The sequence below is a fragment of the Pecten maximus genome, chromosome 9, assembly GCF_902652985.1.
Source record: "Pecten maximus chromosome 9, xPecMax1.1, whole genome shotgun sequence".
Taxonomy (NCBI): domain Eukaryota; kingdom Metazoa; phylum Mollusca; class Bivalvia; order Pectinida; family Pectinidae; genus Pecten; species Pecten maximus.
The window spans coordinates 13,279,367-13,295,603 of record NC_047023.1 but is presented as its reverse complement, the minus strand read 5'-3'; the positions used below and the strand labels follow the sequence as shown (position 1 = coordinate 13,295,603).

General features: G+C 35.2%; 1 protein-coding gene across 1 annotated transcript; it reads left to right on the top strand.

The window, feature by feature from the left end:
- The first annotated feature begins 4,953 nt into the window (after positions 1-4,953).
- Positions 4,954-13,065, top strand: LOC117335028 (dopamine beta-hydroxylase-like). The gene is made up of 10 exons (XM_033894925.1): positions 4,954-5,100; positions 5,875-6,111; positions 6,867-6,996; positions 7,676-7,774; positions 9,009-9,188; positions 9,802-9,977; positions 10,097-10,340; positions 11,156-11,252; positions 11,616-11,901; positions 12,673-13,065. The coding sequence occupies exons 2-10, from the start codon at positions 5,902-5,904 to the stop codon at positions 12,973-12,975; spliced, it is 1,725 nt and encodes a 574-aa protein (XP_033750816.1). The 5' UTR covers positions 4,954-5,100; positions 5,875-5,901; the 3' UTR covers positions 12,976-13,065.
- The last annotated feature ends 3,172 nt before the right edge of the window (positions 13,066-16,237 follow it).

The window sequence follows — 16,237 nt, the reverse complement described above, 5'->3', positions numbered from 1 at the left end:
GATTTATTTTTCATAAATCGCTACAACCCTTACAGTAGTTTTATAACAACCCGTACATATTCCTGCATTCAACTCCGTGTATTTTTTCTCGTAAAATGTAAGTTTTCATAATATTACATCGTGAAGGAACGGTGATATAGAATAATCGGAGTTCAAGCTTTCGTTTCAGAACTAAGATAGAATAAATAACACATAACGAGAGGATATCAATGAAAATAATAACATCTTTCGGATGACATTTTCGATGAGGAGCAAGTGATTTTTACTCCTTGCGATAGTTTGGTTATAGTTAACAGACATGTTGATAGTCTTAGGGCCAGATTGATATCTTAACATGTACCACAGCTTATTCTTTGTATCATTTCACTCTTTATCGGTACATAATTGTTATTTTCTTCTCACCTCTGCAATAAGCAGCCATTTTCAACCGCTTCAGCAATCGCAACATCCGGTAACCGTACAGATGAGTTCGCACACAGTGTATATAAGTCCTCTCCCAAAACAGTAACATACACAATGGTACAAACATGGCCATAATATAACACATTACATATTACAATCTCAATGCAACAAAGAGGCAGCTCCATTAGATTAGTATTAATTTTGTTTTATGAAGAGAATACTCTAACCTTTTAAAATACTGCAGGTAAAACGTTATTTAAACCAAAAATACAGAATAGGCATTTATATCCTAATTGAATAAAATTTAACATACAAACTGTATGGAATAAACATCTGATGATATTGAATTTCCTTATCTCAACAGATACAGGCCACATAGTCCATTTCATCATCACACTGGCCATCCACTGATGAAATTTAGAAATTCCATATCACCAGATATTTTATATTGTGTGGGTTAAAGGTTAAATATTAAGTTTGAAATGATTATTTGACTGAGAATAGTATTTAACACAAACTGCCTCAAAATATTTACATGTAGGTCGAGATATATATACTTTGACCACCAAGCCACACTTTCCATAGTAAACAACCATATGACTTATATATAGAAAAAAAGTAGGCAGAAGCAGGAACTAGCATTAAATTATATGGTACAAGTTTCATGCTATCAATATATATACCATCTTTGTAAAGATGCATTCATTACTACTAGTATATCACTATTTACAAAATGTACATCATTTTTATTTATATCTCACTACACATGCATATTTTGTTAAAGGAATTAATAATAAATAGTAAAGAATAATAAATATTTACATTTTCACTTCGCTTCGCCTCAATGAACATAGTAAACTCAGATCACTTCATTTCCCGTTGAAGATTATGGGTCGCGTGCTTCTGTTCTGAGAGACGAATCACTTTCTTGCCGGCGTGTGAATACATTCACTGAGTTTACAATGGCGATCGAGTTCTGTACCGCCTCAGACTTGAATGCACTTTCATTTTGTGAATTGTGTAACATTGTTATAAACGTACATGTATATAAACACAAGAGGACTAGCCGCTTTATGTGCTAATAAAAATGCCACTATAATGCAGACAGTTTACAAAACAGAATCTGACAGAACACTGACACTCCCGATAGCACCGAGCTCATGACCTACGTAACGCAGTAGGTCTAACGTTAGCTGTATCTCGAATGCCATGCTTAATACCATTTTAGTGGTCACAGAAAATAAACCTCAATTTTAACACTATTTAACAACACAAAACAGACTGTAGCAGCAGTATGCTATATCGAGCACAGGGACACAGTATTGTCGTAATTTGACTCAATCTAAACATATGGAGGACACAAGTTTCCAGCTGTCGAATACCGCGATTTTCAAATCAATTACTTACTATTATCAGAATTTACATCCCAAAACGCCAGTACGACAATGAAATCCAATATTTCAAGAGCACAATGTACATCATCAGCTAACCTGCGACTAAAATCGACATTGTTACACTTTTTCTGGAGCTCTGAATATCCCGGCTATTAGACTGCATCACATAGTACGGTCACAGGGGTTCGGCGTTAAATTTTGAGTAACATTCACTCAAATTATAAAACCTTACAAAATAAAAAAAAATTCAAGGCTTTGTATATAAACTTTTAATGTTGTGATATTTCACTGTCGTCACGTTATCCTTGTGCTCATTTTTTAACCGAGTCCCTGTGCCTCGAGTGACCAAATCACACACATACTCTACTGTCAACACTGCACTTTAAATTCGTATTTATATGGGTATTGCTAGGTTTTTATTATACAATATCATAAATATTTGTTATAAATGAATATTTTACCTTGAAAATATCGTATTTATGTGTATCAACATCGTAATAATCAAAACGTGTATGGCACTATATTTTGTGTTGCCTTGGCGACGATAATAGCTGACTGGCTGCTGTTCCACTACTGTGCACACATGTACGATAAGTATAACAATGTTACAAAATGACATACTTACGTCACACCGTTGTGACCGAGATTTGAAATCTGGTGGCGAAGTTTTTAATTTGGTCAACGTAAATATAAGGATTGATTGTCAAGTTTGTTGCTTGCATGGACTGATGAAGGGAAGTGAACCTCGTGCAAATGGTACATGAACTGCTTCAATAATGTGATCATTCCATCTAGCATCCTCACTGAATGTAAGGCCTAAATGTTTATGAGTACGGACCACAATTACTGGCTCATTATAAAAATATATGTCTGGATGAGTAGAATGTTATTTTTATTTTAGAAAAAATAACAGATTCAGTTTTATTTGTGTTGAACTTGATATCCCATTTGGTGGCCCAGTTCTTAATATTAGTTAAATCATCTGTTAATTGCCCAGCTAATTGATTATATATATTAGGATCATCATCTGTTATAGCGTACAGTGATGTGTCATCAGCAAACAGCTTAATAACATTAGTAACACAGTCAACTAAATCATTTATATAAAGTAAAAACAACATTGGACCGAGGACCGAGCCCTGGGGTACCCCTGCATTTACAGACCTGAATGTAGAAGTTCTTTATATTGATCAAGGCTTTGTACAATAGTATGATAAATAGATAACAGTAGGTTAACAGTTGAATCATTTGGCATAAACCCAGATTGATGTTTAGTGATAATATTGTGTTCTTTCAAATAATTATATAAGTATTTAAAGATGATTTATTTTTTTTCTATTATTTTACTTGAACAAGATGTAATAGAAATAGGCCTATAATTAGACACATCATTGACCGACCCCTTTCCTTTATAAATAGCATTTATGTTTGCAGATTTCCAGCGAAGGGGGATAACTCCTGTTTGAATAGTTTTATTGAAGAGTAAAGTAAGAGGAAGGGTGATAGAAGGTTCAAGTTTCTTGATGATTTTAGGAATCAGGACCAGGTGGCATATCGCTATACTCAAAATCGTTAACACTAACTTCGATGGAAAAACAATTGGTTGGTTGGTCGCTACAAAGATGTTTTATCATAAGAACTTACATACTACTAGGTGTTCTGAGAACAAGAAGAGTAAACATGCAGATTATAACAACTAAGAACATAAAATAATCAACAATATTTTATAGTATAACGCTAATCTATACATCATGATATCGTACAAAAGCCATCACGTTTGCATAGTACCTTTACATAGATGGAATTTCAATTAAAACGATTATATAACATCTTTAAAGAACTCGAATTCTGATTATGTACAGAAGTATAGAATATAATGTATATGATAAATATATCTCATACAATGTTTTCGTCTTTTCAGTACTCTCCTGTGATGCCTGAAATCGTTTTGAAACCCGGCAAGAAATTTACACAAAAAATTACTAGAATACAAATATAATTGGATGTAGAGATATGTAAAGCAGATGCACACACCAAACAGTTAACGTTCTTGCTACTGTACCTCATCCATTGTAAACCCATTATAACAATCATAGTGTTTCCTTTTTTTATACATATTTTGGGCTCTAAATGCGATATGAATGGGTACAGATTCTATACAATCGACAACATAGAAAGTCTAATGATTGGTTTAATCATATCACGTCAGCCAATTCCCGCTACGGTCATTTATTGATATAAAGTTACACCCTATCCGAGGAATATTGGTTTATTGCGTAATACGTACCGTATATTCACGATTTTTACCTTGTCTGCGTGCTAAGCCATTGATATTGTGTACTTAAGGGTTCATATTATTGTTCAAAAAATATTTAAGGAGGAGAATTTATAATGCCTGCTTATTCATTAGCCTTTCCTGTTATGTGTCACATGATGTTTATAATGCACTTCTGGATCTGTTGAAAATACTCTTCAAGGTTAAACTTTATGTTAAACATCCTGTTTATATTTCAACATTTCTAATTCACGCGAGGTACATGCAGTTACGAAATGTGAAGAGCATCATTAGTCAGAAGTGTGCTTAAGCGGCCCGCAATTTTGACAAAATAATTGACATCACTTCATAAGGAATTAGGTTGAAAATCGTTATACAGGACCTGATTTAAGATGAATTTATATATTTACTTGAAAACTCCAAAGAACAAGATTGAGTTTTTCAAAAGTCCGACAAAAGTAATGAGAAGACAGTCGTTAAATTTATTTCAGCAAATATAGGTAGAATCCACAAGTACTCATGTTTGTTACAAAACATCCTTTTAAGCCTAGGCTTTAAAATAAAAATCTGCGGAACACAGCTTTTCCATTGTTCTTGTCTAAAAGTGCAGTTAATCCAAACTTTTAATATTTAACGTTATAACATATTTCTATTGATGACATCATGTGATTAATACGTCAAATTATGGGGACATACCCGATGAATTTGAATACTGACTAAATTTAAACATTCGTGTCTGTGTTGTAGCTACTGATTTGTTTATTTCCTAAAATAGATATGTTCCATTTGTTGAACCTCGCCCTATTTTCAGCTTAACATTTGTCCATCGTGTCTGTGCTAAGTACTTCTTGGGGTCTTGGGGTACTACACAGGAGTGCGCATGACTGTCTATAAATATACTGCAAACGTTTAGGGTGTTACTCATATTAAAACATTTAACATCCTGTGCATATTTCGACATTCCAAATTCGCACTGTACACACAGTTGGGCGAGGTGTGTTCATTGAAACTGGTATTCATTGGGGAAAGGTAAGTTACCATAATTATAATGTACTGTCAATGTTTGATACAAATATATTTCAAAAAATGATTAACACTATAACTATATTCTAAAGATGTTTCAATATAATCTTACTTGCTTTGAGGGCGGGTATCCTAAATTTGACATGCCTCCATTTAAGAATTTGTATACCTACTTTACAACATTTGCCGTTACAATAGTCCGGCATCTGAATATCGTGATTTAAGTGAAGTTGAAGTAGACAGTCAGACGGTATTTTACAATCAATTAATGTACACTATTGTAATAGGCGAGGAAAAAACACGGTCAGACCAAATGATCCGAGAAACAATAACATGTTTGCACGGTGTTATATTGTGATTTTATTTTGAGCCTGGTAAAAGTTTTTTTTTTGCTCTCACAGTGAGGATTAGATATTCGAGACGGGATCATGTTTTGGCGTTGAAGTTTGGATTTCTTCTTCTCAATTACATCAAAACATCTGTGAAATACAAATATAGTATACTTTTATTCAATACTATCGCTATTTAGAATCCACAGTGTCATATATTGTCAATATAGAAACCACTCCACTGCAGAAACTAACCTGTGATGTTCGTTATAGAGGACACGGGAAATTTGTGAATATATTACATTGATATGAATTTGGTATAAATGACAACGAGTGTAACATGCGTTTATATTTTGACCAACGCCATGGGTAATGGGGCATTAAGAAAAGATTAAGAAAGATTATCTTTAACAATGGTAACAAAATCATACATTATGAATTAAAATTACAGGCAACATCTTGACGGTACCTGAAGAAAATGAAGACACTGTTATCATCACTGGTGTTTGCAGTTATCGTCGTTTGTTATGTCCATGCTTACCCATCTTTCCAGACAAGTATTCCAAATGGAGGTAGCGTCCTTGACCCTTGTGACGATACGACGGCCTGGCCGGGTATTGGTCATGAGGCTATGGGCGGGAGTGGGCCGTTAAACCCTTTTGGACGCGACTTAAAAAACAATGGAAAGGTATATGAACTACATTCTGACTTTCATATTCATTTTGTATTACTCAGTCAGTTAATTCTAAATTATTTTATTGCATTTATTGCATTTTTTGCCAGTGAAGTATACAAATTTATCAACTAATACACTCATATTTTGACTGCAGCGATGAGCAGTGAAAATATCAGATTTTCGTTTTTGACCAAATAGAGAGAACCTTTGTATTTACGTCATTGAAACTTGCCGATTTTTCCAATCGAAGCGAAGATAGATAAATTGGTTATTTCGCTATATTTCAACAAAATTTAGACTAGTTTTTGACAAAATACTCGCATGACGTTAGCTATTCATTCACAGATTCTCCGATGACAGCAGAAAACGCTGAAATTGCGTTGATCATTCCTTTCAAAATGGCGCCGTCAATTTGACGTGGAGTTACGTCTCAAAGAGATGACGTCATGAATTATGTTACTGATTCCCCCACTTTTTAACACAATTAATTTCTGAATGTATTTATTTTTATTAAGTATATTAAATGCAATAAAAAGAAAATGGAATGGTTTTCCGTTTAATATATCATACATTTCAGTCGTATGACAGAATATATCGATATTCTGTCATACTCGTGAAAGATATGTTATATTAAACGGGAAACTATTTAATATCCTCTATATATTAAATGATATCATGTACAATAACAGAAATCTTACCATAAATATTTTCTTATCATTTCCAATTTTGTATTTATGTCGATAATTATTCCTACGTTCAAACAATAGGTGTGGAACCTCACCCTGTGCGAGATGGATTCGGATGGCGATGGAATCTCAAACGGAGCGGAACTTGGGGACCCCGACTGTGAATGGACTCCGGGGTCAAATCCAGCTGGTCAACCTACTGGACATCCGGGTATGCTGACATATTATTTTCATTCATAAAACCGATCTGATAAAGCAGGATATGCTGATTATGTCGGCATTCTATGTTGTTTTGTTGACTTAATTAAGTCTATTTCACGACCGATATTTTATCCCATTAACGACCCAAAACAGTCTAAATAAATAAAACATCAATGGAGTGCGAGCATAGATGCTTGAATCAAATCAGTTTCGTTAAGAAAAAGTTATAATGCTTACGTATTCAGGCGGCATGATTTTTGGAGGTTTCCTGATATTAAAGGGGCGATTGGTCTAATGCCGGAATGTTTGTATATTTGGATTGACTCGTGTGTTGGTCTTGGTATACCCAGAAAAACAACTAATCTCTAATTAGCCTTTTCTGAAAGGTTGAATACTCGTGATTATATAAAACTTCTTGTTTGTGTATTTATGACGTCATTACATTTTACGTTTGTGCCACATACATATATCACTTTTCTGTTAACTTAAGAAGAACTTGACACTTTTGTAAAGCGAATTCATCAGCAAAAACACGTTTTTACCTTGAAACTTAAAAAAATATACACATGAACAACTTAAGTGATGCCTTAAGAAACAAACACAGAGAGGTAACGAGAATTTTGTGATTTTGCATGCTGATCTTTTATAAAACAATATTTCCTAGAACGTGATGTTTTGTTCACTTTCAGGTATGTGTGAGCCATGGAGTGATCCAGTGTGTCTACAAAAGAATGCATTTCACATATGCGAGACTGAAAATATGACGTGTGACGTCATCAACAGCCCAGGTCAGTAACTAGAATACATTTCCGAATGTTTTTGCTTTTGTGTGTGTAGTGTTTCCAGCAAAGCGATAGTGCAATCCTGACAAAAGCCAGGTTTACATAATGACACAACTTTCGAAAAAAAATAAAATAAAATAAAAGTCTGATTGAAGCCTATCAGGTATTTCAAATATAAATGAAATATAAATGAGTGCATAATTTTTTGAACTTGGTAATACCAGAGACGTGTATATCGTGTTCTCTGGCTGCAGTTCAAAGGAACCTTGCAACTTACCTGTGATAAAATTCTCAACTTACCTGGCTGTGATCGGGTGACATGTTAACAAACGGTGATGGGTACACAAGCAAATTCACAAATGTTCCTAATATTCTGATATTTGTATAATTGTCTGTAGCCAATTTCAGCAGGTATCAAACGCTATTTTTACCAGCGGTATTATCAAGCAGGGACATATATATCTTATACGTCCCTTTATCAAGTAATCATTAAGGAACATAAAATGTCAAACTTTTCAGGAAAATCAAAACCAGGAATAATATCCATAGAAAAAAAAATATTAGGAGAAAGATCCTAAGGTCGGTTAATTTATGTACATGTCTGTGATGTTTAAATAAGACACACTAAAAAATCCTTAAACTTTGTCATAGTAAAAATATTATCTGCCCGGAATCTGTTTTAACGTCTCAAACTATGACAGTCAAAACTTTGATTTTTTGTTTTGTTACACCCGGCGATTTTAGGTAAAATTTATCTGAACAAGACAGTAGTAATTGATATTATTTACAATATTTACGGCCCGTCACTGTGTCAGTGGACGATCTGAGCCTTGATCTAACACTAGATTCAGTGTAAGGCGCAGGCGCACAGCCAAATCTCGCGACACAAAGCTTCCGCTCCAGAGAACAAAAGGGACATGCGTGATGTAGCGAGATTGACCTATCCTTCGAATCTCTGGTATATACGTCTCTGGTAATACACTTTTAAGCATACTTATAGATAGTGTTCACGATAACTTTTTCGTTAAAATGCAATGTCAGGGATTTTTTTCTACTTACGGGAAGAGACTAAAATGCACCAGTTGTCCCCCCCCCCTAGCAGTTCTTATGCTGATATCCCTTTAAAAACCTTCCCTAAAAGACCTGCTCTGCTCAAGCAAATTCGTTGTGTTTCGCCTTGTCATGTTGGGAAATCTTCCATTGAACATTGATAGATTCATGCGATTGGTTTGTGTTTTAGACGTTCAGGACTTTGCTATCAGATTTCCCAAAACAGCGGTTCCTAAACAAGACACAACTTATATGTGTATGAATTTCGCCTTGCCTGCTGACCAGGATTATCACGTGATTGCTGACAGAGGTTTAATTGACAACAAGTTCGTCATGCATCATATTATTCTCTACGCATGCCCATATGACGGTTAGTATATTAACATAATTTCATACGCATTATCTATTATGCAATGTACTTTCAATAATTGACTCCAATTCGCTAATACCAGGCCGTTTTTATAAAGCGATGTGTTAGAATCACACAGCATTATTTTGTATGTTATGCAATGTTGTAATTTTTCAAACAATCGCCCTCTTACAGTAACACTAATCAAAACTACCGGTTTTGAAGTGATGAAACCCCCTCCTCGCAAAAAAAGGGAGTAGGGAAGTTATCATGATGTTAAAAAACGAGGATCGTTAATAATTGAAATTCTGATCAATGACATCTTTGCAGAGATTGATGTCATGTCCAGACTATGTGTATACGTATGGTAACAGCAAACTGTGCCGCTCTCTTGGCCAATTTGTTTCTGTTTTCATACGATACCGATTGTCTTGAAGAGCTTATCAGAATAAGTGAACAAATCGACAATGTACTATTTTTACGTATGAAAACTTCATGGACCCTTCTATTACAATATCCAATGCACAAAGTACCATGCAAGAATTATCGACTGTTAAAAGGTATCGTATAGGCGTTCAAAGCATTTAATTTATAACATACATCTGATTGTGTTCTGGACTATTTCTCATTTCAGTTGAACTTGACGATTTAGGCAATGAGTTGAACTCTCCGTACGTATGTGGTATGGCAGGAGAGGTGCAGTGTGTTGATGTTATTGGCGGATGGAGTGTTGGGATGCCTGGTTTTTGTCACAATGGAGACGCCGGGATAAAGATCGGACCGAATGGTCACAAATATGTCGTGATGCAGGTAACTCCAGAGAGCACGTAACATGTAAAATATCTTCAAGCTAACTTTTAACATCCACAGCTTACGGAGAGGAGATGTATGTTTGGTGGTTAATATAGAACGATTGATTCCATTTGTAGATGCATTGGAACAACCCGCTAGGGAGGAGTGACTACACGGACAGTTCTGGAATGACCCTCTTCTACACTCCTATATTACGGCCATACAATCTGGGCAATTTGATGACAGGAGAACACATATTTAGAATTCCGCCTGGGGAAAATCGTTATGTCGTAGAATCAGAGTGCAGTTCCACTTGCTCAGCTCGCCTCATGAGCAGCTCTATATATATCATCAGCGGTTTTAACCATATGCATTACATGGGTAAGTTGGTGAATATGTCAAAGCAAAAAACTTTTTCCTGGTATTAATGATTTAGGTGAAAAATCTAAATCTTTTTCTAGCCTTTTGTACACCAATATCAAAATAAATCATTTTTTATCAATCACACCAACTGTCTATGTCGATCTACTGACATATAGGGATTGAACGGTGATCTTTATTGCGTTTACGGTGGTATGAACATATTCCATATAGAGCGTTAGCGCTATATATTGAATATATCTGTATACCATTGCGTTCATACCACCGTGAACACAATAAAAAGACCCTTCAATACATATATCTACATCAAACAAATCGTGATGTGTTGCGTCGTTTGTAGCTACGAAAGCCATGGTTGATAGGATGATATAGCTCCAATGAATCTACTTAAAGACATAAGTATTGTTTACAAAATTAAAAGAAACAACGAAACATCTTTGTTTCATACATTTTATGTTTTCAATTCATTAATATATTCACTATCCACAATTTCCGTCTCGCATTAACTAAGGTCGTTTGTCACGTGGTCGATTGTCATATAGGAGCTAAATAGCGCCGTTAAGTAGACGCTCCGTAACGTCACAAAAGGACGACGTCATGATTACGTTGTAGATTCCTGCCTTTTTTCACTGCTTTAAGCTAATTTTAACGCAACCAGAGTTAACCAAGCTAAAAAAAGGAGATATCTAAATATATGAGATTGATTGTAATGACTAAATTATCCTCTACGTAGGTTAAGATATGCTGTAAGGATCACATTACAGTTGAGATACAAACTATTATCAATTTCATTGGGGGTATATTCTGTATTACAGGTAGAAAGATGACAACATATCATACCCCGGCAGGTGGTGTCGAACAGGCTATACTGCATGACCCTTCCTTTAGTTATGACAATCCTGTAATTCATACGTAAGTTTTACCTAACATGACATAAATCTCACATAATTTTTTTTCTCAGGAGAAAACACATTCCCAATCTGACATTGGGTCTACGTCAAACACTGCCCCATTATTTGTGTGACTCTCTTAAACTCAAAAACAATTTAAACCTTGAAAATAAAATCAGAAAATAAAAAAAAGTATTTGTTATAGCTCTATTTTATCTAAGATTTGCTAAATCCAGCGGTTATTTATTTTTCAAGCACAATTTTTGAGGCTCAGTATGATAGACAAGCGTTATTTTCCCACGTGACAGTTAAAAGTTCTGGAATTCTAAATTATTCTCTAAATACTTAATAAACAAACTTCTAATAGTCTCCAATGTATTTGCAGCTTCCCGACTCCGTTGGAAATCAAACCTGGAGATGTGTTGAGGACAAAATGCTCTTTCACATCATCGAGTAAAGTATTAACAACCACCAGCGGAGAAGCCACTTCCCAGGAAATGTGCTACACATTTTTATTTTACTATCCAAAGGAATCATTTCAGGGCAGCGATTGTACTACTGCGATGGGTTTGCCGGTATGTTTGATGGACCATGACACTGAATTAATCGACGGATGTCAGCTCAAATCTTTCTTCGAAAACCGAACTTATATTGGGGAAATATTTACAGAGGTAAGTATTATATTCAGATCGTTAGGCGTTCATTATTCACCTAGACCAATTTTACTATCTACCAAGGGGATAAGGTTTTGGTTAATTTTAAGAGTCATTCATACACGATAGTAATATTGACCTTCCTTTTTCATTCATGATTTAAAACCTATTTTAAAGGATACGTCAAAGAATCTTTCCCAAGGAGAAAATCACTTTTGATGACTTCCAATCTATGATCACCTACTTCAAATAGATAATTATAGAAGTCGTAACGTCCTGACATCTAGATCTCTACATATGAGATAATACCTCAGTGCGAAATGATATCAACATTATACAATTATTTACTTTTTTTCAGGTTAATACAAGGATTCGAACCTTCGAAAGGCGATATTTTCCGAGCCCTCCGACCTCGGGAAATATCACCTTTCTCAGGTTGACAAATCCTCGTATTAACCTGAAAAAGGTAAATAATTGTATACTATTGGTATCATTTCGCACTGAGGTAATTTCTCATGGCTAAGGGTATTGAAGTTGATATTTCACTAGTCCCTGCCTGTCTTAGATGATTCGATCTGAAGATTTTTCTATTGGCCAATTCCATTTTCCATAAACTCAAGAAACATGCAAATATGCTAAAGCGTTTCGTATGGTCATTGCATGGAAATTAAATATGTATTTAACTTTCGCGTACAGATAGTACGTTTGTAAAGAGAACATTTAACATAAAATATATCTTCAACTATGTATTCACTTCCTACGTATTAAGGAACACTTATATATTTTCAGCTGGCAAAACGATGTGAAGCTTTCAACTGCCGTAAGGAATGTAAAGCCTATATCAAGGAACTGAGACAAAACCCGTGTTTTCAAGGCAAGGTCAAAGGTTATGTTGATCATGTTTTCAGTAGAAACCTCTATGTGAATGAAACAGCCCTTTATCACTCATGTGATGCAGATCTGGAACTAGAGGCTATCGGAACCTGTAACTGTACCCCACCATGTGTAGACTACACCGGAACTTCTTCTTCCCACCAGCTGTCACTCTTCCTGCTAGTAGCAATGACGACCATGTACTTTTTGTTTACTTAGCTCTACACGTAAGCAGTGTATATCTTCTTAAAAATATGTACCATAGAATGTACATTTTTTATTATCTTAATAAATCCTCTTCAATCATAAACCGTCTTAAAAGAAATTTTATTTACTTCACTTTCAGTTGATTTTCCTTTTTTATCGATTTGTACAAACACAATACACTTTGTACATCGTTGATTGATGATGTTGTTAGGGACACCCCACTCTCCGTAGTGTGGAGTTGAAAAAAGTCAACGAGCACTAAAATGTAATATAACTCCATGCTAACTGTCAATGTCAAATCACCTATGATCTTACTAAGCAGCTTTGACACTGGTATGTTTGTTATTTAATCATAAATGCACAAGTCGTCCGTCTGATTTTCAATCCGTGATATCAGGTAGCCTACTTAGTACTACCTTAAATCAATCATCCATCCACTTAAATATAAGGATTGAAGGTAATTACGCTAACATCTAAACGTTAACATAGGATGTCAATATTTATGACTTTCCGATACGAGTTCGATTTTATGGGAAAGGGGGCCGCGGTGGTCGAGTGGTTAAGGTGTCCCGACACTCTAACTTGGCACTAGCCCTCCACCTCTGGGTTGCGAATTCGAAACCTACGCGGGGCAGTTGCCAGGTACTGACCGTAGGCCGGTGGTTTTTCTCCGGGTACTCCGGCTTTCCTCCACCTCTAAAACCTGGCACGTCCTTAAATGACCCTGGCTGTTAATAGGACGTTAAAAAAAAACAAAAAAACCTCAACAAATTATGGGAAAGTAATAATTTGTTTACATATTACACTGGCAATTATAAACAAAAATAACTTATGCAATTGATAACTTACTGATGATCGTTTGAACGTTTACTTTTTACAATATGGCGGAAGGAAAGACTGTGTGACGTCACGACGTTTTCTTAGTCACTCAGAGTAGGATACACTCCGCATAGGAAAAAAATACACTTCCGTAACATCACGGCAGGCTCTTGCATACGCTCGAGTCTTGCCTTGCTGAAAGTCGGAATTAGTTCTGAGATGTCTCGATGGTCCCAATGGAGTAAAAACACATTTTACCTTTAACATGGACAGATGGGGAATGCAGAAAACAATTAATGTTCAAAATGAGTAGATTTATAAGTTATGTTGTAGAGAGAGAGAGTAGGAGAAAGCTCGTAGGGTGTGAGAGAACACGCCACATGTATATTCTTCCATTATTCCTATTTTTATCCTTTATATACAAACTGTCAAAACAGAATACTCAACTGTCAAAGGATCTTCAGTGTAAACATTAGAAATCAATCAATGTGGTAGGAGACCATATTCTCATCAAACATGAAAATAAAAACAAAACTGACGTTTCGGTACCAAATTAACTTTATGCAATTTTAGAAAAATATAATTTAAGAGAAGACCACATTTATCTGTGGAATGTAACACAATGTGACTGGAATTTGGAGACGTCGGCGGTTAAATCCAATATATCACAGGCTACAGGAAACACGGTAATCGCCATCGAACACAATAAGAACACAAAGAAAGTATAACTATGATGGAGGATAATATCACAGCTTCTCGCGGTCGACCTGCAAAGCAGAGGACCATTTGACAGTTAACGCATATATTTCTGAAAGTTGAACTCGATTATCCTGACATTTTGTTTCTTTTCCTGTGGTTCTCAGATATCAAAAACGGAAAACAATGTATTGGTAATTTTTTTTGTATTCAGACATGTAGTATATGTAATCTTTATTGTATGTAACCTTAGGTGTATGTATACCTGTAGTGTATGTATACATGTAGTGTATGTATACCTGTAGTGTATGTACACCTGTAGTGTATGAATACCTGTAGTGTATGTATGCTTGTAGTGTATGTACACCTGTAGTGTATGTATAACTGTAGTTTATTACATTTTTACCAGTGAAATATCAAAAATTTTCATTTTATAAAAGTGATATTTTTCACTAGTGAAGAATATCATATTTTTCACTAGTGAAAAATATCACTTTTGCTGATTTGACCAATCAAATTAATGATTAGAAAATACCACAATAATTGACCAATCAGAAAGCCCGACATATATGTCAGCACCTGGACAGGGGGAACTACATTTTTTGTATGCAAACTTTCGCTGTAGGCCTAGTTAGCATACGGGGTACGTTTTTCGTTGATAAAAAATGTAATAAACAGAATATCTAACAGTATCTTCAGTAATACCAAATATATTTCACTCGTGTGGCTAATATTTTGATATTTTTCACTCGTGCTGCACACTCGTGAAAAATATCAAAATATTAGCCCCACTCGTGAAATATATTTGGTATTATTGAAGACACTGTTAGATATCCTCTATGTATGTAACCTTTAGTGTATGTATGCCTGTAGTGTATGTAACCTGTAGTGTATGTAACCTTTAGTGTATGTATACCTGTAGTGTATGTACACCTGTAGTGTATGTATACCTGTTGTGTATGTATACCTGTAGTTTATGTACACCTGTAGTGTATGTATACCTGTAGTGTATGTATACCTGTAGTGTATGTAACCTTAAGTGTATGTATGCCTGTAGTGTATGTAATCCTGTAGTGTATGTACACCTGTAGTGTATGAATACCTGTAGTGTATGTATACCTGTAGTGTATGTATACCTGTAGTGTATGTATACCTGTAGTGTATGTATACCTGTAGTGTATGTATACCTGTAGTGTATGTATATCTGTAGGGTATGTATACCTGTAGTGTATGTATACCTGTAGTGTATGTAACCTTTAGTGTATGTAAACCAGTAGTGTATGTACACCTGTAGTGTATGTACATCTGTAGTGTATGTATACCTGTAGTGTATGTATACCTGTAGTGTATGTATACCTGTAATGTATGTATACCTGTAGTGTATGTATACATGTAGTGTATGTATACCTGTAGTATATGTAACCTTTAGTGTTTGTATGCCTGTAGTGTATGTACACCTGTAGTGTATGTATACCTGTAGTATATGTATACCTGTAGTGTATGTACACCTGTAGTTTATGTACACCGGTAGTGTATGTATACCTGTAGTGTATGTATACCTGTAGTGTATGTAACCTTTAGTGTATGTAAACCTGTAGTGTATGTAGACCTGTAGTGTATGTACATCTGTAGTGTATGTATACCTGTAGTGTATGTATACCTGTAGTGTATGTTTACCTGTAGTGTATGTATACCTGTAGTGTATGTATACCTGTAGTGTATGTATACCTGTAGTGTATGTATACCTGTAGTGTATGTA

Bases quoted from the DNA above. Each gene is read 5' to 3' on its own strand.
- LOC117335028 (XM_033894925.1), top strand. From the start codon at position 5,902: ATGAAGACACTGTTATCATCACTGGTGTTTGCAGTTATCGTCGTTTGT. The intron at 6,112-6,866 runs GTATATGAACTA...TTCAAACAATAG, and splicing joins ACTTAAAAAACAATGGAAAG to GTGTGGAACCTCACCCTGTG. The intron at 9,189-9,801 runs GTTAGTATATTA...TTCTCATTTCAG, and splicing joins CTACGCATGCCCATATGACG to TTGAACTTGACGATTTAGGC.